The sequence below is a fragment of the Alexandromys fortis genome, unplaced genomic scaffold, assembly GCF_014885135.2.
Source record: "Alexandromys fortis isolate MF-2015 unplaced genomic scaffold, M_Fortis_MF-2015_v1.1 scaffold_21, whole genome shotgun sequence".
In the NCBI taxonomy this organism is placed as follows: domain Eukaryota; kingdom Metazoa; phylum Chordata; class Mammalia; order Rodentia; family Cricetidae; genus Alexandromys; species Alexandromys fortis.
This window is the reverse complement of record NW_026067905.1, coordinates 12,037,165-12,060,981: the sequence shown is the minus strand read 5'-3', so window position 1 is coordinate 12,060,981 and position 23,817 is coordinate 12,037,165. Positions and strand designations below refer to the sequence as shown.

General features: G+C 47.4%; 1 protein-coding gene across 4 annotated transcripts; it reads right to left on the bottom strand.

Annotated features, from left to right (window-relative positions):
* Nucleotides 1–14,785: 14,785 nt before the first annotated feature.
* Nucleotides 14,786–23,357, bottom strand: Tex35 (testis expressed 35). 4 transcript variants are annotated; one of them, XM_050135411.1, is made up of 9 exons: nt 23,319–23,357; nt 22,620–22,658; nt 22,344–22,412; nt 20,768–20,824; nt 20,062–20,121; nt 16,157–16,221; nt 15,795–15,981; nt 15,419–15,462; nt 14,949–15,125 (listed from the first exon to the last, which is right to left on the bottom strand). In XM_050135411.1, exons 1-9 carry the CDS (start codon nt 23,355–23,357, stop codon nt 15,062–15,064), a joined length of 624 nt encoding a protein of 207 aa, XP_049991368.1. In that variant the 3' UTR covers nt 14,949–15,061. The 4 variants fall into 4 exon arrangements, with proteins under 4 accessions (XP_049991370.1, XP_049991371.1, XP_049991368.1 ...); XM_050135412.1 differs by having other exon boundaries at nt 14,949–15,122; XM_050135413.1 differs by lacking the exon at nt 15,419–15,462 and having other exon boundaries at nt 14,786–15,125.
* Nucleotides 23,358–23,817: the final 460 nt, after the last annotated feature.

Below are 23,817 nucleotides of genomic sequence, written 5' to 3'. Positions count from 1 at the left end.
ATGCAGAGCTGACCTAACGCTATGCAGCAGACTGAGCACAGGGAGTATCTTCTGGTGCGTTGTTACATTCCGCATCAAGAGGAAGGAGACGCAAAGGTCACTCTTTACTGTTAACATCTGGCGCAATTGCTCAGTTTACCTCTCTTATTTATTGTTTCCAGAAGAACAAGTTTATTTCTGAACATCCTCCATCTATGAAAAATTAGAGTTTTTTTCTGGTTTTTTTTTTTTTTGATCATTAGGAATGAATGGATTTTTTTTAAAAAAAAGTACACACTTGGTAGTTGTTTTTTAATTTTTTAAAGCAAAATAGGACTTTGTTAAGAGGAGGGCTGCAGAGATGGCTCAGCAGTTAAAATCTTGTATTGCTCTTCCCAAGGAACAAGCTTGATTCCCAGCACCCATCCCATGTCAGGCAGCTTACAACTGCCTGTAACTCCAGCTCCAGGGGATCTGATGCTCTCTTCTGCCCTATGCAGACACTGCACACACACACACACACACACACACACACACACACACACACACACACTTTAAAACTAATAGAAAGTTAAATGCTTTTAAAATAAAAGGTCTACTGTAGATTTAAGCACAGAGGAGAGGAGAGAGAGACAAAAGGGAAGAGATTAAGATATCCTTTTGGGAAAAGGATAGTCGTACAGGATTAGAAGGGCAGAGGCGGGTTTCTCAAGGGAGACAGGGCCCCAGAGGAGTTTCAGTTCACAGCTGTACTGATGCTCTGTGACCCCATTTTAACTAAGGGGAATAACCTGAAAATTAGATATGAAAAAAAATCAAACATTTTAGCGGATGTGGTGGTACAGTCTTATTACCTTGGCACTCAGGAGTCTGAGGCATGAGGATGGAGAATCTGAGGCCAGCCTGGGTTATCTAGGGAGACTCTGTCTCAAAGAAAACAAAATCAATCATATACTTTGTACAAGCTTCATCTTGTACATTTCCCACACGGCTCAAGATTTGCCTGTGGAGACATTGCTAGGCTATTGGGAATTCCCTTAATCTTTCATGTGGCCAAAATGTCTTCTGACTTTATTCTCTTTCCTGGTGTTAAAGTCAGAGTAGGGATGGTTTTAGTTCTGAGACCACCAAGTGTTCCCTCAGCCCTAGCACATGTGAACAAGGAATCAACAATGGTTTAAATACATACTACTTAGACACAGACAGTCCTGTGTGGAGGCCCAAAAATGTGAGCCTATTTCCATCTTGTCTGAAGGTCAGAGAATTTGAGGTTGCTCAAAATTGTTGACAACAACCAGGGCTACACATCCTGACCCAGGATGTGGTTACTTGGTTCTTCTGACATTATGATGGCTTACAGAGGTAGATCCACTCCACCCTGACAGATGGTCAGGATATGAAGCATACTTCTGTTCCTTCTTTTGTATTAGGAGGTCACCTGGGGAGTGGCTGCCTTCAGGATACTTGGTCTAGGGTGGCTTCACTATCTAAACAACAGAATTCTAATGACTTGATTGTTAGATTTATTTCTTGTGACAAGCCTCTCCGCCAATGCAAATAGTTCCAAGCAGACCAGATCAGACCGAATAAAAGATGCCCATGTTTAATGCAACGCTCCCTAGTGGTACTGGAAAGCACAGCTAGGGGAAGAGAAAGAAGGGGAGATCACGCCGAAACCCAGAGACCACGTGTACATTCTCTGGGGGGGGGCAGTTTAAGAAGCCTGTGGGAGTGGTCTTGACCTTCCCTGGGGAGGGATCACCATTTGGTGGGCCTTCTTGACCCTCCCTGGGATGGGGTCACCGTTTGGCAGGCTTTCTCAGAGGTGGAGTTTGGACTAAGGCAACTCCCAGGGGAGGGGGCTTAAAATGGAGCTCCTGCCCAGTCTTCCAAAGATGGGTGCCAGGGGCCTGGGATGAGGCTCCCAACGATAATATGCCAGACTATTTGTATAAAGGAGTGTTAGGGAGCTGGGGTGATGCTTTCGACCAAACATTGATGTCTCAAAGTATTAAAGCAAATAACTGTTCGAGTTGTCCTTTGTATCGTGTTAAAGAAGTCTTTTGTTGCCTTTACCCCTTTTATATTGGAGTATACAGGAGTATGGAAATTAAACACGGGCTAGAAAATGAAATGCGGGCAATTTCAGTGTTCATTGGAACTCCCTCCTGGTACTCTTCTATGTTTCTGTTTTATTATTTTTTTACTCATGTCTTTGTATTCTTTACTAATTTTTCTGATTCCCATGCCCCTGCCCTGGTAAGGTATTTTTGTCGAAGCTGGTCTCCAATAGTCCTGGTAGCTTCCAGTGTGTTCTAAAGCAGCAGGGAGGCTCAAGGGCACTGTTGTGCCAACTTAACCTGTATCTGGGTCACCTAGAGATCCTCTTAGGAGGCGGAGCCTGGGCTGTAGGGTTGGGACTGAGACACCACACAGGCTCCAGGGAATGCTGCGGCTAGGCTTCTCCTGCCCTGTAGGTGGTCAGACTTCAACAGGACAGATTTCCTGTTGATGTCAAATTGTTCAAACTCAGCATGGCAGTGATGGAGGCTTTGTGGAGGAGGTGGTGCTTTTGCTGGGACATACTCTTTTTGTTGTTTTGTTTTGCTGTAGCTTTGGAGCCTGTCCTGGCACTAGCTCTGTAGACTAGAGTGCTGTGGGAGGTCAGATGACACATCTGTTCGCAGTCGAGATTGCTGGGCTGGGGTGGGGCGTGGGGGATGCTCTCAGGTTCTCAGAGAGCCAGGGCTGCAGCTGCCACAGCAAGGCCAATCCTTGCAGCTCAGCGGTTCTCCTGCAGCTCCAGGCCTGATGACTCATCTTTTCCTTGCGATGACCTCTTTCTGAGCCCATGCAAGTACACACACAGAGTTACACAGAGCCGGCCATCACACCCTTCCGAACCTGCTTACAGAGTTAACCCTGACCTGCAAGCGCTGGGCTGACCAGCGATCTCTGCCACAAGGCCTTTGCATCTGAGAGCCCACTGGCGGGTGCTCCTATCTTACCCCACACCGCCCCAACTCATCCTCAGCATAAACTGATGTTATCATTTCTCTTCAGCCCACTGTCTGGGGATTTGTCAACTTGAGGTTTACTGGGCTTTTAAAATTGCACACGTTCCTGGGAGGACTGGCATCTGCTGCTTTAGAATGGGAGAGTGACCGGGCTTGCCTCCTGCAAATCAGGAACTGAGGAGCCCCTGAGTGTGCAGGGGTGCAATCAGAGATGCCGGAAGGAAAATTGAGAGGGTGGCTTCTATGCCTAGCAGGCAGGCTACCCAAGCTGAGTTTTGGGGTAGCTCAGCAGAGCTGAGTCCCAAATTAGGGTCTTTAGGGGAAATGGGAGGTTGCCAAAGCTATATATGTGTGTGTATAAATATGTATATATGTATATATATGTTATTACACACACAGAGTTAATTGAAATGCAACATCTCTTTCTGCTTCCACCTGCTGTGTATCTCCTCTCTTTTTCTCTCCATACTTCCTCTTCTCCATGTTTTCCTATGACTTTTATGATTCTAGAACTAAAAAATAAGAGTTTTCTTTCCTCCTCATTACGTATTTAAAAGACTCTGAGAGGCCAGCCTTAGCCCCTAACCGCTGTAGCACCATTTCTGAGGATGTGCTGCTTAGTCCTGTGCCTGACCCATGCGGGCACTCAGTAGCACTGGTTAAGTATACAAAAGGTTGGGTGAAATCACTTTATAGTTAGTTCTACGTACTGAGTTTGTGTGGGATTAATCTGTAAGTGAACACTAGCTTCCTGTAGGCATGAGTCTGTGTCATAAGGTGTCCTGAGACCCAGGACTAAAATTCTAAAGATGAGGCCAAGATGGGACCCAGGGACTAAACTCCAGATTTGTTCAGTCCCTGTTTCATCCCGGCATCTGGGGAGTTCAGTGGGCAGAGACTGATGGGGCTCTGGTGCCCTCTGTTGGTGTGTTTTCATGGTTTTTTTTCCCCCCTTTTCCTTCTGCCTGGGAATATATACTGTAGGGTAAAAGGGCCAGCCAAAGAAACCCACCCTGGCCCTGAAACCAGAACCAGAGAAAGAAATATGCTCTGGCACTGAAATTAAAGCCAAAAGGCTAAAAAGAGCCAGTGAAAGAAACACACTTTGGCCCTGAAACCAGAGCCAAATCTGCCCCTGACCAATTTAGCAGAAAACCAACCAATCCCTAAGCAGGCAATCTAGCCAATCTGAGCTCAAGGAACTGCAATCTGACCAATGCCCACCGTGAAAATCTTCTCCATGGAAAAACTCCACCCCTAAGAAGCCCCATATAAACCCTGTGCCTGTTCTGTTTGCTGTTGCCTTCTCCACCCTGGCAGAGGCAGCCACCCTCCTGGATTCTTCCCTCTGAATAAATCTCTTGAATGGGGTTTGGGTGAGACCTTCTTTCACCCGGATGGAGCAAAGCAGAGAAATATCAACTTCTCGTCTGAGCGAGAGCAGGGTAGAGTAGAGCAGGGCTGTAATGCATTCACTGGGGAAACGGAGTGGAGTTCTTCCTCTCTGGGGCAGGGTTCTTACACTCTGGGGACCTGAGTAACAACTTCACTTGGGAAACCTTCCCCTGGTAAAGCAGAACTGTTACATAGGGGAGAAACCTTTCCCCGGAGCAGGGCTGCAACGCTTACTGTGACCTGTGGTAATATTCCTTGGCTCCCGACTGCCAGGATCCCTTTCCATCTAAGCTGCAATGCTTACACATACACCTGTTTGTATTGGTCTTAGCAAAGTTAGGACTCGGGATTTCTGGTCTCACTCTAAGCCCTTTCCTTTGTGAATGTCAAGTCTGAAAGTGGTCTGTTTCTTCTAATAAAACTGAGCGTCAGAGGGAGCTTCTAGGAACCAATAACCCAAATGAGAGAGGAAAAAAAGTAGAAACGTCTTCTTTGCCTGGCTCAGAGCTGTTTCTCTGTTATCATCTGGTCTTCCAAAAGCTTTTGAGAGGCCTGCTCTGCTGTCCTCTAAGGGAATCATCCCCCCTCCCCCCAAGAGAAACAACCCTTCGCTGACAGAGACGGCTCCTGCCCGGAGGCAGGGATGACCTTTGGTGACTAACACACCGCTCCGGTTCTCCCCAGAGGCCCATGGACCAGCTGGACAGAAAGCCAAAGGACTTTGTCTGTGTTAGACCCTCGCCAGCAGCGGGTATCAGATTGCTCCTGGTTGGGGGTTACCAAGCACAGTTGCTAGGCAGGCGCTTGTTCAGCCCGAGGTCCCACCCACACAACAGGCATGCGCTTTGGAACCACATACAGGACTTGGACAGGCGGGCACTCAGGGCTGTGACAGAGCCAGCGGTGTGCTGCCTTCTGACACGTGATACCAACAGACAGCGCTGTTGCTGTCAGCAGAAGCAAGTGTGAAGAGAAGAAATCGGAGATCAGTGTTCTGATCCCAACTCTGCCACCTTAAGCATGACGGGAGAAGGGATTTCTTTCACCTCCCTCTTGCTTTGGTTCTGTGTAAAATGATAACAACAGTCTGAATAACCTCACACAATGACAGCGATTCTATAGGGTTTTTTAAAATAATAAAATGAAGTAATGCCAGGTGCACCCAGTTATTACAGGTGCACCCAGCCTGACTGCTTGCCACACTGTTGATGTATTGTGTTTACTCCCCAACCCCAGAACCTGTCACTGTCACCCAAGTATAGGGGTGACAGGAGCAAATTTGCTGTTAAGGAGTGTGCCCTCTAGAGAAGACAGACACACACACAGAGGCTATGCTGTCTGTACCGTTGGTATGCTGGGGCAAGGGGATGAGAGAAGGCAAGGAATTCCGGGAGTGAGAACTATTATTTACACACAAGAGCAAGGCAATTTCCCGGGAGGGAGCTCCGTGGACGGTGGAGGAGAGGGAAGGGCCCTGAAGCAAGGGTGTACACGAGACAGATGAAGACATACTAGTGTGGCCAGAACCGGAAAGGGAAGATCATGGGTTGGGCGTGGTGACGGTGGATGCAGGTGATGGAGGCGTTGGGTTTTGCTCTAAGAGAAGCAAGCATGGGGAAGTTCTAAGCTTTCGGGTGGCTTGATTTAACAAGATGGGAAAGGACAACTCCGGCTGGTTGGGATTAGACGTCAGATGTCCCTCTGACTCCAGGGAGAGAGGAAGGTGGCTGCAGCCCTGGGAAGATGCCACCATGAACAGCATCATACAAACATGGAGTTTAACCCCATAAGGCCATCTTTTTAAAAAGACTTTTTATGTATATGAGTGTTTTGCCTCTATGTACGTATGTGCACCACACGTGTGCCTGGTGCCTGAGGTCATCAGAAGAGGGAGGGGCATCAGATCCCCTACAAATGGAGTTTCAGTTGAATGCCCTGTGGGTGCTGGGAACTGAACCTGGGTCCTCTACAAGAACAACTGCTCTTAACTGCTCAACTGTCTCTCCAGCTCCCGGGGCCATATACTAATAGTGATACTATAGCTCTAATACCTCTTGATGTCATTAAGCATTCGTGTGTGTGTGTGTGTGTGTGTGTGTGTGTGTGTGTTAGTCCTGGCTGACTAGAATTTGCTGTCTAGAGCAGGTTGGCCCTAAAGTCACACAAAGATCTGCCTGCCTCTCCCTCCTACCTCCTGCCTCATTAAACATATTTTTAGCAATATGTAAATTTTGTTTGTTTTTCAAGGCAGGGTTTCTCTGTGAAGCCCTAGCTGTCCTGGAGTTAACTCTGTAGACCAGACTAACCTTGAACTCAGAGATCTGCCTGCCTCTTCCTCTGGAGTGCTGGGATTAAAGACATGCACCACCACTCGTGGCTAACAATATATAATGTTTAATATCAGTGCATTCCAGTCTATGAATACGGCACAATTTAACTAACTGATGTCCCACTTACATTGTTTTCGACTTTTAAACATACATTATAAATAACTCTGACAAACTTTCTAGTAAAATCTTGACACATTTTTTATGTCTTTTATTGCACGTGATATTCTAAAATTGCCCCCAGAAAGACGGTATTAGAAACTCTCCAAGAGTTGCTCATCTCTGCCCAGTTGCCACCCACAATGAGCAACACTTGGTGCTCACCACGTCTAAAAGCTGACAACAGAGACAATTCTCTATGTGGATATCCCCCCCCCTCCCCAGTTGCCTTGTCTAAATCCTCTGGCACTATGGTGAAGTAAGTATCCTTGCTTTGCCCCTCCTCTCAAGGAAGAAATATTAACATTTCCACATAGGCATGATATTGGCTGTGCCTGTGAAATTAAACATTGCCTAATTGTTACATTGAGTTATATTGCTCAGGGCTTTTTCATTTATATAAATGATATGTTGAATTTTGCCAACTGCTTTTTCTACTACTACATCTATTCAGACGACCCGTCTAAGTTTTGTCTTGCATTATTTGTGGTTAAACAACATTTATTGGCTTAAGTGTATTAAATTATCTTTGCATACCATACTTCACAATTGATTACGATGATTACTTTCTTGAATTTTCTGTGCTCGCATTTGGTGAGGATTTGCGCTTCTATGCCATTAGGAATAGCAGTCTGTGATTTCCTTTTCTCGTAATGTCTTTTTCTGACTTCGCTGGCTCGCCTTGTGAAATGAGTTTGGAATTGCTCTCTTCTTCAGTATTGTTGGAAGAAGTATTAGTAAAAGTTCCTAGGTTGGGCAGTGGTGGTACACACCTTTTAATCCCGGCACTCAGGAGGCAGAGATCTCTGTGAGTTCAAGGCCAGCTTGGTCTACAGAGCTAGTTCGAGGACAGCCAGAGCTGTTACACAGAGAAACCCTGTCTCAAAAAACAAAACAAAACAAACAAAAAGTTCTTTCAACATTTGATAAAACTCTGTTGTTGTAAGGTTATCAATACTATCAATAGAACTCTGTTGTAAGGCTATCAATACTAAAATGCCAAGTGGTAGTAGTGCTTGCTTGCGTTTTAATCCCAGTACCCGGCAGGGAGCATCAGGTAGACCAAGGTTACCCTGGTCTACATAGTGAGTTCCAGGACAGCCAGAGCTACATAGTGAAACTGTCTCAAAACAAAAATCAAACAAACAAAATAAAATGTCAGATGGGCAAAACTCCCTCCATTGAGAACCACTCCACTCCATCCTCCTGAGGCATACCGCACCCTCTGGTTCCTCGACAGGTGAGGAGGTGGGCTCTTACACATTTTGGCTTTGTTGTGTTTTGTTTTAACACAGAAAGAAACATCCCAAAGTTACCCTGATCACAGATGTAGAAAGGCATATGGTCTTTGAAATATCAGGGTGAGCTGCTGGAGGCTCTAGGAAAGGAATCCCTGAGGCCAGCTTGGGACAGATGTTGGGACCTAGAGGGGTCGGTCTGGCTGAGAATGTGGTGCTGAGAGCCTGAGCCCGTCCTTCTCCACCTGGGGATGGAAGAGGGGCTTCGCATAGGCACTCTGCTAGCTCTGTAGCAGTGATGGGGGATGGGTGACACATTGGGCCTCTCCCCCTTGAGTGCCCAGCCCTCCTCTCCCTAGCTGCCTCCAAATGACTCATCCTCAAGTGATAACTGAGTCAGAGCCTAGGCCCTGGCACCTGTTGCCTGTGTGTGGGCCGAGTGAGCCAGTTGCTCCTTACTCTGTTGTCATTGTCACTGAGAGTAAGATGTGGTCACCAGGGACCCTTCCCTGTCTTCCGGAATAGCCAGCGGCCATCACCCATAGCATGCTGTGTTTTCGAGGTGACACACACACGTAGCTTTCATGTTCCCCCAAACAGCCATAGATCATTTGTTTATTCTTCTAAATGAAAGGAGACCGAGTTCATTCTGTTGCAGCCGTAGTGTAGCTGTGGTTAGGCCGAGGTGTTTGGAGGGTGAGACTTTGAGTCAAGGAAAGGAAGTGCTAGCCTACTCTTCATTGTCATCACAGCAGTTTTCAATGGCTTGTTTTTTTGTTTTGTTTTGTTTTGAGTTCCCAGTTCTCATTTATACAGGCTGGCTGAGTCAACTGGGTCTACTCCAAATCCCAAGGGGGAAAAAACCCAACTGGACAACCAGGTTCAGTATCCACCTATCCATCATCTGGGTCCCAGACGTGTCCAGAAGAGCAAGGGTTTGGAGCCCAAAGAAGCAGGAAGTGGGTTGGAGAGGTGTCCCCCAACACCCTGGCTGCTCTGAACACTAGGCAGTATTAGAGAAGAGAGAAGTTAAACGTCACTTCATTACACATCAGGTGACGCTGAGACCTGCAGAATAGCACATGCGTGTCAGCAAAGACAACCCAGGCACAATGTCACCAGGAATAGCCACTGTGACCCTGCAGGTCTGTCGCTGTGGCCCACCTCTGATTTTCAAAACTGGCGTCTGGTAGACACCATGCTCCTCTCACTGGCTAATCTCAGCACAGGACACGGTAGAATATGCTGGAATGGAAGCTTGGATAGCTGAGAGTTTTTTTTTTTTTTGGGCGGGGGGGGGGGGCTGTACCAAGCCTGTCAAGGACCCCTACAGGGATCCCTGTGGTGGGAAGCCCCTGCCTTCATACTGACCTCCTTTGGGAATGCCCATAGCGCTCAGGTCCCAGACTCCAGGTGCATATTGACCCTTGGACTTCCCAGGCTAGGCAGCAAAGTTCAGACAACCTTCCCTCAGCACCACATGTGACCGCCACGCTGAGGACAGTGGATGACAACATGAGCCCTTCAAGAGATGACCACTGACTGCAGGGAGAAAAGGGAAGCACAGGAGCTGGCAGGGTCAGGAGGTGCAAACGCCTCTGGCCAAGTGACCGGCTTAGCTGTGTGGAGGCAGACGGCAGCCAAGAAAGACTTCACAGGGCTAAGGGGACGATGAGCAAAGCAAGAATATGGGGAGGACCCAGCGAGGACCCTAGAGCCCTGGGTTTACAGATAGCAATGTCGGGAGACAGTGCAGAAACGGAAGGTATTGAGGGGGAGTAATGAGGAATGCTACTGTCCCATCTGCAGTGGGCGCTGGTGGTGTTTGAGCAAGGGCTGACTTGAAGGAACGCAGCAGTTAGGGATGGTATATTGGGGGTGTGTGTTACACACAGGGGTTGCAGGCTTTGGGGTAAAAATCTACTGAGTTGAGAGGAATGGACCAGAAACTGTTGTAATTCAGAATCTAGATGCCTAGACCTTGGACTAAGGTATATGTGGGGATATGGGAGGAGAGTTTTGGCAATAGATATATGAAATATTAAAAAAGATTCCATGGAGTTGGGTATGGTGGTACATGCCTGTAATCCCAACATCCAGGAAGTGGATGAGGGGGGTCAGGGGTTCAAATAGCAACGTTCTTGCTAGCTTGGGCTACATGAGGCTCTCCCTGTCTCTAAACCAAAACAGCGGGAGTCGGAGTCTGAAGGCGTAAGTCATGAACAATGCCACACCAGTTTGGAGTTATGATTAATAGGGTGGTATTTATTTAAAGGGGAAAAAACTTACAGATTACCGTCCCAGACAACAGCCCTCTGCGCAACCAGGAAGGGAGTCTAGTCACCGGCGGAGCAGGAAGTGAAGAGAGCGAGCAGAGGAAGTAGCCGGTTTTTTTTTTTAAAGGGAGAGAAACCACGCCCCAATGGGCTGGTATCTCAGCAACTATTGGTTGGAGAGAAATTGCCAAGCCTAAATGACCAAGTGGTACCAATATGCTTTGTAGATGAGTACATTCATCCACAACGACCATCAAGCAGGAGAAGTGGAGGGGAATCAATGGATTCCGTGTAGCTCCTGTCTTCTCTCACTTTCGGCTCTTCTAGGAAAGGGTTTCAGAGCTGCCAGAGATAGAGCACAGGGCTTAGAGTGTAGCTCGGTGGAAGAACACTTTCTACCATTTGCGAAAGCAAGGGTGTGTGTGCAAAAATCAGCTATGGAGGCGGCAAACAGACAGACGAAATGATACACAGCAAAGACCACTCCCTTACGAGCTTGCTTCGGGCTTTGTTCTTTATTCATCTTCTCCGGAATTCTCAAACTAGCTCTGACAGGCATGCCAGGCCTAGGGGTTCAGGGGGACTCGGCTCTCTCTAACACTCCAGGGCTCCTGGATCCAGGGCACCAAGTAGACAGGTAGACAGATGGGCCGAAGGAAATCCTACTGGGGACCAAGGTCTAGGATTGGGCTAGGGATCCCCCTGTGCTCTGTCTGTCAGAAAACTGAGCGAGAACAAGGACCTCTGTTGTGACTTTGGGCCAAGAAGAGATTTGGGGGTACAGGTGGGGGGATTTATTGCTGACTGTGCAGAGTGTGACAGGACTGGGAGGTACCAGAGACGGGTGGATAGAGCCGTGGGGACAGGTCAGGGCTTGAATCCCGAAGCTTCGAGTCACCTGCCAGGGACGGTGATTTGAGATCACGGTTCAAGTTCGTTCTTCTTTCTAGTAAAGTTTACATTGGTTCCTCTCAAACAAATGTATATTCTTATCTCAGCCACACTAGGAAAATGAGCTAGCAGATGAATGCAGAGGGCTGGGGGAACATTTTATAACTGATCAAATTATGGCTATAGACACTTGATTCAGAGGAAGAAATGTTTTATTTTCTTTAAGAACAACAGAACTGGGGGTTATATTTTTGGGTCACAAGGGCTTTCTCTTGTGTTCTAGGCCAGTTTTCTTTTCTGTCATTAATTAATAACTATAGATTTTAGACCAGAATGACTCTGATTTCTTTTTTTAAAATATTTATTTATTATGTATACAATAGTCTGTCTCCTTGTATGTCTGCAAGCCAGAAGAGGGCACCAGACCTCATTACAGATGGTTGTGAGCCACCATGTGGTTGCTGGAAATTGAACTCAGGATCTTTGGAAGAGCAGGCAGTGCTCTTAACCACTAAGCCATCTCTCTAGCCCCCTGATTCTGATTTCTTTCAGTGTTTAATTTTAATTTTATCTTCTGAGCCTTGAAGGCTGAGTGCTGATCAAGTTTATTCATTCACAGAGCAGTGTGATAATTCTGGGACTGTGGGGTTGAGAGAAACACCTCAGCCCTCAATATCCCAAGGAGGAAGAAAAGTAGGCCCTAGAAAATGGTAAAGGGCCATGGGGGGGGAGAGCCTAGAGGTTGTTCCCAGTGTAGGAGGAGGGAGACACGGTAGTTCAGATGGTTATCTGCCTCAAACGTGGAGGTGATGCCTTCAGAGGAGGCTAGCTCTCCAATAACCATCTAATAGGCAATAACAATCTGTCTAAAAGTCAGAGCCCTTGTGAATGGAGTTAGTGCCCTTCTCAAAGAGATTGGAGAGATTCTCAAGTAGTGGAGGGGGCCTGTTTTACACAGTACTGAGGATCTGAGTTCTTTCTCAATGTCATATAACCCCTCAATCATCTGAGCTACATTCCCAGGATGAGACCTACTTCTTATATCTTGGTTGTGAGCCTAGCCTTTACCGACTGAGCCACCCTCCAGGCTGAGACCTACTTCTCATACGGTATGTTAGGTGGCTCTTGGTAGGAAGCTTCAGTCCCTTGCCAAGGACAGCTTCAGTGGTTTCCAAGGGCAGCAAGATGGAAGGAAGCCACTGTATCCCTGAGGTATCCTGCAATATCTCAACCTTTTCTATTCATTGGTTGCTGCATCCATCCCACAAGGGGGGAACAATTAGACTCCTTCAGTGAGACAGCAGTGATGGAGATTGTGGGCCTGTGTGAAAGCCAGTGCCCTAAAGAACAGAGCATTTGTGGGTTAGGGTCTGTGTTGAAAGGAGAACGGGGTGGCCCTTTGTTTGTCCCGGCCGCCCAGCTAGCTTACACCCGAAATAATCACACAGAAACTGTATTTATTTAAACACTGCCTGGCCCATTAGCTCTAACTTCTTATTGGCTAACTCTAACATATTAGTATAACCCATCTCCATTAATGTGTGTTGCCATGTGACTATGGCTTACTGGCAAGAGTCTAACCAGTGTCTGTCTCAGGCAGGAGAACCATGGCGTCTCTATGGTAGGTCTCCCACTCTGGCTTTCTTCCCAGCATTCAGTTCTGTCTACCCCGCCTACCTAAGTACTGCCCTATCAAAAGGCCAAGGCAGTTTCTTTATTCAACCAATGAAAGCAACACATAGACAGAAGAACCTCCTACACGAGGTCTGAGATGTCATAATGGGAGGTAGAGTATGACCTTCCGAAGACACCCAAGGACTCTGTTGCATTTTGTAGCTAATTGTTGGCTACAGTGAGAACATTCTGGGTTATCTAGATGGGCTCAATGTAATCATGAAAATCTTTAAGAGAAAGTCAGAGACATGTCAGTGTGATATAGCTTAAGGCCCCACTGGCTGTAGCTGGCTTTGAGGAAGGGAGGCAGGCACTGGCTAAGAAACAGAGGCAGCCATTGAGGCTGGGGAAGGCAAGGACAGATTCTCCCCCAAAGCCCCCAGCAGTAATGTAAGTCCTCTGACACCTTGTCATTAGCAAAGCAAGAGCCGTTTCTTGTTGCTCCAAGTTGTTCTGTTAACAGTGGAGATAGAAACAAGGACAGGGCTAGCCCCATCTGTCTCCTGTTTGCCTCCACTCGCTGTGCTTGGCTATTGTTTTAAAATGTGCATCTGAAACACCCAATGCGTTTGTATTGTTACCATTACGAACTTGACTAATTACACTGTCTAAAAGTAGAGGCAGCCAACAAGAAGATATGGAAGAATCGGCGTGCAATGAATACAGAGCCCTGTCAAACCAAAGCCGAAGAGTCATACCTGTGGTGGGAGAGTCTCTAAGACACTGTTTTCTCTACATTTCTTCCCTCTCATTTAAACTAGCAGTCAGTTTTATCATCCTGCACTTAGGGAATCGAGGTAGGCATGGGAGAGGCTGGTGGTTTCTGACTCATCTCTAATTTTTCTTGTTTTTTGTGGGTTTTTTATTTGTTTATTTTAGATAGTGTCTCACTGCATCCCTCTGGCTAGCCTAGATCTCGCTCTGTAGACCAGACTGACCTTGAACTCATAGAGATCTGCCTTGCCTGCCTCTGCCTCACAGTGCTAGAATTAAAGACTAGCACCATTCACAGCTCATCTCCAACTTGGAAAAGGTCTTTTGAAGGGACAAGGGACATTGCTCCTCTGCAAAGGCAGAAAGTAGGTGAACCTCACCAGAGTCCAAGAAAGGCTATGGTGATATTTTGTTTGTGCTCTAACAGATGAAGCTTGCCTGAAGATCAGAGGCCAGTGCTAGCTACTAGTTAACCAGAGGCCAGGCAGTGGTGGCACACACCTCTAATTCCAGCATTTGGGAGGAGGACGTAGGAGGATCAAGAGTTCAAGCTCACATTGGGCTACCTGAGATTTAACCAGTCACAAAGAAAAACAGAGCTCACACCTTTTATCCCAGCACTAGGGAGATAGAGACAGGTAGCGATATGGCTGGGAGGAGAGAGGAACATAAGGTGGGAGAAGACAGGAGCTCACCCCTTCTGTCTGAGGGTTTTGTATAGGTAAGAACTCTTAGTGACTGCCTGATCTGCTTTTCTGATCTTTCAGCTTTCACCCACTAATATCTGACTCTGGGTTTTTATTATTAAGACCAATTAGAATTCGTGACAAGGGCTATCACAGTCTACTTAGTCATAAGACCTTAGAAGGGAACAGACTTGAGGCTCAGAGGTTTCCAGAGTTACCTCTGACATCCAGGTCATATAGCAGGGGTGCAGGATGTAGAGGATAGGTAGGCAGGGCAGTGGGCATATGTCTTGAGTCTACACAGACTGGGGCTTGATGTCTTTCGGCCATCTTGGAGCTCTGACCTGGGACTTTTAGGGCCCAGTGAAGTGGAGAGAGACAAGACTGAGATCACTCAGATAGAATGTCCCACTGGCCAACAGGGAAAGGAAGAGGAACTGGGGTCCGAAATTTGTTGAACCAAAAAGTGATGCTCTGGGCACCCAAATGTTGAGCCAGTACTCAAAAGGGTAACAACCTTTGGACTTCAAATGAAAGTCTTTAATCTCCAGGTGGAAGCCTGGGTGGGGTGAGGATGGGGTGTAAGAGGGCAGAAAACCCTGCCTTGCAGCTCAGAGAGGATGAGCCGGAGCTGCTGGTGGGCTCCATGACTGGACTAGGTGGGAAGCACATACTCCATCTCATCAGGGTTGAAGTACAAATAAATCAGAAAGCAGCTCCAGATGACAAAGGTGAAAAGGGCGCCCAGGCATGGTGTGAAGGTCTCCTGCTAGGAGGGAGAAAGGTGGGGGACCTGGGGCCAGGCTGAGGCTGCCGCGGAAGGGGTACCCTCCCCACCAAGGGAGCCTGTGGACAGCAACCTTAGGGTCGGCCACCCAAATCCTCTCTCCTGGTGCCACATCCTCTATGTCTGGGTGATTATGCCGGGTGGGGAACCCCGCTCGCAGTCCCTAGTCCCTGTACACCCACAGGTGAGGCTGGCTGCAAAAGGAAGCTGAAGCTCACTCCTTTGGGATAACCAGAGTCCAACTGAGAAGGCCCTTCTCGCATGGCTCTACCTACCCCCGATGGCAGTTGTTCTTTAGGGCACACAACAAACATTTCTCCTGTAGAGGGGACAGAAACGGCACACAAATGATCATTTTTCCCTGGTCCAAGTTGGCCAGCCTGCTGGGCACCTCACCAGGCTTTGCTATAGAGGATAGAGTGACTGAGCAGAACTCGGAGCAGGCACGTCTAGGGGCTGACTGCACAACTGTGCCTTGGGTCTCACCGCAGCCTCGAAGGCAGGCAGCTAAGGAAGGTTTCCAGACTAGGGGATTCATCCAAGGACTGGGGTAGGGTGAGGCAGAAGCTCTGGGGTTGGGGGAGGAGAGGGTCAGGGCAGGAGCAGCCCGGGGCTGTAGACAGTGCTGAGGGCACACAGGAATTCACTTACGCAGCAACTCTGACACGAATGAAGGGGATCCGGTGGATTAGTCTTTGTTTTTTGTGACATCGTCTTATCGCTAGTCAATGATACTCCGTCAGGTTCTTCCATTTGCTTGGGTCTGAGCTGGGGATCTTTGTCCATCTTTCCTATCTGCCCGAGTTCCTGCTGCTCCTTTGGTTGTTTTTGAAGGGGACTGGTGGGTCAGGAGTGGGCAGAGATTTGGGGAGACTGTTTCTACCTGCACACGGGTGCACGGAAGGCCTTGACTTCCAGCCATTGTAATGGTGGAGCCAAGGCAGTTCCTTGAGGAGTGCATTCTCTGAGCCCCCAGGGTACTGAGCAAAGAGGAGGGAGGAGGTGGCACTTACAATTTGTTGTTCTTCTGTATAGTCATTAAAACATCCATCTTTTCATCCATATCCTTCTGCATTTCCTTCGAGAGAGAACCCAAGACTAGAATTCTCCTTCTGAAGAGCTTAGAGTTCCCCTCCTCCCTCTCTCTCTGCTAACTCCTCCTGTCTTATACTTCAAGAATCCTCACCAGCCTTGGCTGAGGGGAATGGGGCATGTCCCTGACGGTCACCTTCCACCCCAGCTCCACAGTGACACCAGAGCACAGGCGGAGGCAGAAGGCTTACCATGGCCACTAGGTGAGCCAGAGGCCAGGAGCTCCTTCTGCCTGACCTCGGGGATGAGGCTTTGAGTTGATGCCCGTGAAACAGCACAGCTAAGAAAACATGCTGTAACCTCAGAGATTCTGCCTCCAGTCTTTGAACCCTTGTGTGTGTGTGTGTGTGTGTGTGTGTGCATGCCCTCATGCACGCACACGCATGCACACACATGCGTGCATGTGACAACACAGTTCTAGTACAAAAAATAAAACAAGTGAAAGGAAGTAAAATGAGGGCCAGATACACGGCTCAGTGGTTCAGAGAACACTGCTCCTGCAGGGGACATGAGTGTTTGGTTCCCAGCACCCACATCAGACAGCTTGCACCCAGCTTTTAACTCCAGCTCCAGAGGATCCAATACATCTGGTCACCTCGTGCATCCACCCCCACACCCCACAAACACATGCATGGATTCACACACATGCACGTGCACACAAACATACACTTACACATACACACACACTAATTTAAAATAATGAAAACAAATCTTAAAAATGAAATAGAAGACAGTTGCTAAAACAACATGGCTCATTTATTACCCACTGAGAACTAAAAGAGAAAAAACAATGGTTTAAAATTAAAAGAGAATGGATTGGTGGTCATAAAAACTATTTTCTCCAGTGAAAGTGTTTCTAATACAGAAAGATTCTGAGCCAGTTCAATCGACAGAAAGCTGACAAAGCAATCACAGCCTTGGTGGGGAGGGGGTGGTTTCTGAAGACAGCTGTGTCGATGGTTGTAAATGTCAGAATACACGGGAAGAGTATTAAAATCCCCTTAGGGCCAAACACGCCCCTTGGGCTGAGCACACGGCGCCAGCCTCTCCTTCCCCGTCTAAATCAGCTCCGCTTGCCCACTGTGCTCGACGACTTCTCCACTGCCTTGTCCACCCAGATAGACACTCTGGGCTCGCTATGGACACTCACCTAAGACTCCGTTATCCCGAATCTGTCACCAAGAACCACCAAGTCGCCTTCCACTCTCCCCTCTTCCCTGCCCCCTCCTCTTGTCCTCTCTCTACCACAGCAGGAGGCAATTGCAGATCTTCCCCACCTGCTCTGCCTCCCAGGCCACCTTGCCTGCAGCTGCTCCTTGTGTGTTAAGAAGCCCCAGAGACTGCTTGCTGCTTAGAGAGGCAAGTCCCAACTTGTCAGCTGTTTCTCAAAGCCCATCAGTATCCACGGTGTGCCCATGCAGTTTTATTTCTGTTTCCCCCAGATGACCTCACTCCATGGCTTGTCTCCCCCATGACTGGGAAACACAGCCATCCTCCTGCTGTGCCCAAGCTGTTCCCTGCCTGAAATAGCTTTCTTTGTGCCTCTCCATACCCAGAGTGGCCACTAATAAAATGCTTATGGTGGTTGCATGTTAATATAGAAATAGTACATGCCCTTTGCAAAAAAAAAAAAAAAAAAAAAAAGCCGGATAAAGCAGGAGAATATTTAAAAACTGAATCACAAGACTGCTATCTGCCTTTTTGGTGAATCTATTTTTCAATCCTTTTCCTATATATTTATATTAAGCATTTTTATAAGCCCTAATACATGGAGAAACTATAATTTAGTTACTTCTCTATTGTTGGAAATTGTGGCTATCCCCAAATGTTTGCTATTATAAATAATTCTGAAATGAAAATAGTTTATGCTCAGTCATGTTGACAGTTTAATATTCTCATGGGATAAATCTTGAGAATGCCTATCTTCTAATATTCCGATTTTGTATGAATTAGTACTCTCATTGTAATGAGCCCAATATTTGGGTGTGACAGGTACATTACTTAAAGATAGATGCTGTGTGGTGTGTGTGTGCCTGGGTGTGTGCACTTGAGTCCAGCTGCCTTCCAGGGACAGAGGCATCAGATCCCCTGGAGCTGGAATTATGGGAAGTTGTGACCCCCCCATTGTGGGTGCTGGGAACTAAACTGGGGTCCACCGCAGGAGCAGCACACTCTCTGAGCTGCTCAGTTGTCTCTTGGGCCCCAACTTTGTGTTGTTTAGCTGCACAGTTGCACTGCTGTAAAGCCGCTGTGCTCTCTGTCTTCGTCTGCTCTCTCTGGCCTGTCCATCATGTCCTTGCCCATTTTGTCATTTATTTCCGATTGTTTTGTGTGAGATCTATACTTTATGGATTATAAACCCTTTGTCCCTTATCACAGTTATGGAAAATGATTTCCTCAAACTGCTTTTAAATTCTGCATATGGCATTTTTCCATCTTAATTCTTTTTTAAAACATTCATATAGGCAAATACATCAATACTTTGAAATTTAGCCATTATATTTATAACTTTTCCTTACTGGCTTTTATTCCTCAAGTTCATGTTATAGACCACTTCAGCTTACAGAGCTAATGAACTGGTTTTTCCTCACAGAGTCGAACAATGGTCTTCTATTATTACATAACCCTTTTCTTCTGACATTTAAAACCACCTTTTATCACAGGGCTGGATCCAGTTCAGTGGTTGAGAGGCTGCCTAGCAATGTGAGACCCCGGGATCCAATCCCTAGTACCCCCAAAATCACCTTTATCAAATTTAAAACTTGATGGACATATGGTTCTCAGCCTTAAGTGTCTACTAGAACCCCATGGGGAAATTTAGAAGTCACTGGGGCTGGGCCCTCACTCGCAAAGATTCTGGCTTAGTTTCTCTGAGGGAAGCCTTGGTTTAAGGGGCCAATGTGACAGACCTCTCTGATCTCATCCACCTGAGGCTGATGAATGTTGTTCAAGGGTTTAGGACCCGATTTGCAGCTAAAGGCACACATCCAGATGCCTTGGGTAGAAGCCAAGCACGGGAGGTGGCCTACAGTTGTAGCACTCGGGGAGAGGCAGGATCAGTCAAAAGCCGGAGGCCAATGTGTGTCACAGAAACTGTCTCAATACATACATAACATATATAAACACATATATACATTTTAAAATCATTTATAGCACTTAAGCAACTCCACTTTGAAATAGTTATTATTCAGTCTTCGGTCTATATGGAGTCTGGGTGTTTGGATGTTTAATAGGCTCCCGGGGGATTCTCAGGACATCCATCCCTGGCAAAGGAGCCCTCATATTCCTGCTTATTATTAATATTTCCCTGCTTATTATTAACTACCCCGGTTTGATAACTGTGGGGTTATCATGAATTTAACCCGGCAATCCTAGTGTCCCTTAGGAGCCTTGGAAACACTCTAGGCATTGCCTTTTGCCTACTTAAGCATCTGCATCGGTGATTCTCAAGCTCTGAGTCAGCCGGACCCAGGCCCTAGCTGAGTATGAACCTGGGACTTGTCCCAAGTCGTTCTGAAACAGACGAATGTTTGCGAACCGCTGCTCTGTGGTCCCAGTTATCCGTCTTGTTTTCTGAGCCAAAAGGGAATCATGCTGGGCCTTCAGTTACATTCACATCAAGCTTGCGACATAATCTTACCAAGTCTAAGGCCCAGATTCTCTCCAAGGATTCCGCTCCTAACTTGCTCTCCCTACCTCTAAACCTCTGATTAACAGACGGCCTGCAAGTCTGTCTAGTGGGTGGTAGGGGCCTCAAGAGCAGGGGCCTGCCGTCTCTTCCGTCACTTCCCATGTGACCCACGGAAGGCATACAGTGAAAGCTTACCTTCATAATTTCCACAAATTCATGAAGCTTATCAAAATCTTTGTCCATTATATCCTTTATCTAGTGAGGAAGAAAAGTGCGATTTAACAAGGCCTCAAGTGTAATCCTGAAGCCAGTCACAGGGTCTTCTGGGCATTTTGAGTAAAGGGTGGTGGCTGGATCGTGGGAATGGATGGCTAATAGTTACCCTACATAAGCCCTTTCTTCCTGAGAAGTCTACAAAGGGTCTAGGGTACAGGTACCACTACCAGGTCATCCCTAGCAACAGCTTTGACATGTGGGGCTCAGACCATAATTACTCCTCCTTGCTTAGTCCCCCTGTTCCCTAAGTGAGCTATAAAGTGATTGTATCCTAGAAACAAGAGACCTCTGTCTGCACAGCCTCCTCTGGGAAGATGCATGAGGGGGATACAGTTGATCTGTGACTGTCGTCAAATTCCTAGTCAGCTCCTCTTTACACTTATTGCTGAGGTTAACATCACCCCCAACTTTAATACATTAGGGAATTCTTAATCGCTTGAAATGGGCTTAGAGGTATGGTATAAGTAAGAAATTAATGTTCTATGCTGCCCAGGGTTGGAACGCTGTAGGAGACCAGGTGAGAGTCAGTTTGTTGCTTCACCCATGCAGTTCCTGACTTCCTTGACTCGTCAGGGTTTCCCTCAAAGTCCCACTTTCCTTTCTTGCTGAAACCTTATTGTGTCACCTGCTTTATCTCTTCCATCTTTTCCTTGAGTTCTTCTCTCACCTCCCTGAGTTCATTCTGAGGAAATACATGTGAGAGAAACACATTGGAGACATCTCGCAACAGTCAACAAAGGCAGGTCCATGGGGCTCTACCAAACAGGAAAGGAAAGGGCGGTGTTGGGACTGCAGGGGACACACTGAAAAGAGCGCAGCTTCGGAAGGTCTGCCCCAAACCCCTGGCCTAACTCTGAAAAAGGCAGATGAGTAGAGAGTTAGGATCCGTCAGTAAAATAAATCCTCAAAACTGTCAGGATCCAGTAAGATAAATGTTGAAAAAGTAATCCACACTAAAGAGACATGATGGGGCTGGAGATGTCCTAACTGTTGGGAAGGCTTGCTGCTCTTCCAGAGGACAGGCGCTCCATTCCCAACATCCACATCTGGAAGTTCATAACTGCTTCTGACTCCAGCTGCATGGGGGTCTGAGGCCCTCTCCTGGCCTCTGCAGGCACAGACAGACAGACAGACACACATAGGCAGACACACACAAACAGACACACAGGCAGATACACACACACAGACACACAGGCAGACACACACACACACACACACACACACACACACACACAGAACGGCCAGGGTTGTGGGGGAGGGGGTACTAGAAGAAACACTTGTCAGGGACCAGATCCCCAGGCCAAATGATTTTGCTGTTAGTAATGGGACAGCTGGTGACATCAATATAAGGGTTTTGTTAATGACTCGATTTTGATAATTATACACACACACACAAACAAACAAATAAAAAAACCATAAGAGAACATGGTCCTTTTTAGGAAGTACATATTAAAGATCTGGCTAAGCTTAACTCTGAAATGGTTCAGAGAGTGTCCATGGTCAGTCATTCTGGGTATCCATGGAGGATTGGAACAGGACCCTGTGATGAAGGTCGAGGGAAGAACCCCGGAAAGGGACATACAACCAAGATGCCCACCCATTATCCAGGAAAGGGGGGACCAGGAAGTACCCACAACAGTTCCTCAGTGAGAGAAACTACAGGAACCCTGCAGATATCTAAATTTGCTAACGCTGACACCCCTACATCCTGTGGACACCCCCCAAAGACTTTGAACCGTTCCTGGACCTCCTTGAATACACATGTGGCGTAAACACTATGCAAACGATTACTACTGTCTTGTTTTGGAAGCAATGGAAAAATGTCTGTAGTGCTTTATCAAATCTCTTTAATCCCAGATTGGCCGAATTAAAGGCATGGAGCCTATAGATATGCAGGGTGATGTTTGTGTGTGTGTGTGTGTGTGTGTGTGTGCGTGTGTGTACACTGGTGTGTGCATTGTGTAGAAAAGGAGACAGACAGCATCAGAGACTAAAGCAACAGTGGTGAGTCGCCAGCATTTAGGAATCTGGGTGAAATGTGTGTTAGAATTCACTGTGCCATTCTCTGTAACGCCTAGGTAAGTCAAATTGTTTCAAAGTAACAGATTAAAAATAAAAGACCAGGACTTAGTGAAGTTAGCTGGCTGGCCACCCCTTTCCCAGGTGATCTGTACCCTGGCCACCTAGGCCCAGACACTGACCTTCAGCTCCTGGGTCATCCCTTTTTTGATGAATAGCCCTTCTTGTTTAAGTCCTTTGTGATCATTTACCTGTGGATTGAAACAGAAACTTAGACATAAACTGTTGTTTATGTCTGGTCACTTGTGAAGGCCTATGAAAACAAGGACCTTATCTTTCTTGTGTCCCCTAGCACCTAGGATAGGTTCTTGGCACCAAGAATAAGAAATGGCCCTTGTCTCCAATGACCTCCCATGGATCTCAGGCCTGACTGCAGGCAGAGCTTCAAAACAGCTTACTTGTGTCAGTTCCAAGCAAATTTCCTTGTAGTTCTTTTTCTGCAGAGAGAGAAGGTCATGGTGTAGTTAGCCGCTTGTCAGGATTGGGGGAAGATAACAGTCAGTCAGTCCTCACGAGAGCCCCCCAGCAACCTCGCGCTAGCTGCAGTTGAGTATAGGCTCACATGGTCCCACCACGATGTCTGCTTCTGGCCACAGTGCCTGGTCATGCTATTCGTTTCTAAGGAGTGTACGTGTGTCTAACCCGCGGATAGAGAAAGCCCCTTTGAACAACTTTTAGGAAGCCCCCAAAGGCTGTGTCAAGAATGGCTCAGGCTCTAACCTGCCCTCTCTTTCAGCCATACCAACGAGGGCACGTTACTCAGTGCCAGGGCCTCCATGTCCTCATCTATAAAGTATCTGTCAAGGTTATTTTGAGCCTTAGACGGGTCAGTTAGATTCAGGCCTTGGCTGGGTCCTGGACTGGGAAGGGCCTTGAAGACCACTGGACCTTATCCGGAGACGTCACAGACCCGTTCCTTCCCACCCCAAGGCTGGGCACCAATTTACAACTACGCCAGGCTGAGGCTACTTTGGGCTCTAAACAAAGAAAGAAAATTGGAAGGTTCACAGGGTCGTTTCCAATATCTCCTCTGTCCTGCCTTCATCTGGCAGGAGCTCACAGAGGCCCCCGCATGCCTGGTGAGATTCTTCCTTTACCGGGTTGGTTTTCTTCAGTTCTTCCCTGTTGGCTGACATGATGGAAGAGCCAGGGTGTTCTTCAACTTCCCAACCTCCCCACAACAGCCCCCTGGGACCGAGCCACTGTCCTACGCAACTTACAGGCTTAGGCAATGGTAGGGAGACCACCTCTTTGTGTGCGGAACAGCTGAGGTCACAATGCCAGGACTCATATGCTGGCCTGGAGTGTCACCAGCTTCGGATCTGCCTACTGTTGCTCCTGAGACCGAAGGTTCTTAAGGTCTTACCATAAGGCCTTAAGCCTGGGGCTGCTGAGGACCTCAGCCAGTTATTTGAAAGCTCAGACATCTTGTGAGAAGCCAAGCCTTCGCTCCTGATGCAGGAGGCCTCACCCACTGACCAGGAGAATCTGTCCCAGATGGCCGGCTTCTTGCTGGCACTCATTGCTTCACTAATACCCCCACACCCACCTCTACGCCATCTCTTTTCTTGGCTCTTTTATCTCACCAGAGGAGGG

Excerpts from the sequence above, each read along its gene's own strand:
- Tex35 (XM_050135413.1), bottom strand. The coding sequence starts at position 23,357 with ATGTCAGCCAACAGGGAAGAACTGAAGAAAACCAACCCG. Across the intron at positions 16,222-20,061 it reads AATTTGTGGAAATTATGAAG|GAAATGCAGAAGGATATGGA; the intron begins GTAAGCTTTCAC and ends TCTCTCTCGAAG. Across the intron at positions 15,982-16,156 it reads ATACAGAAGAACAACAAATT|TCCCCTTCAAAAACAACCAA; the intron begins GTAAGTGCCACC and ends CTGACCCACCAG.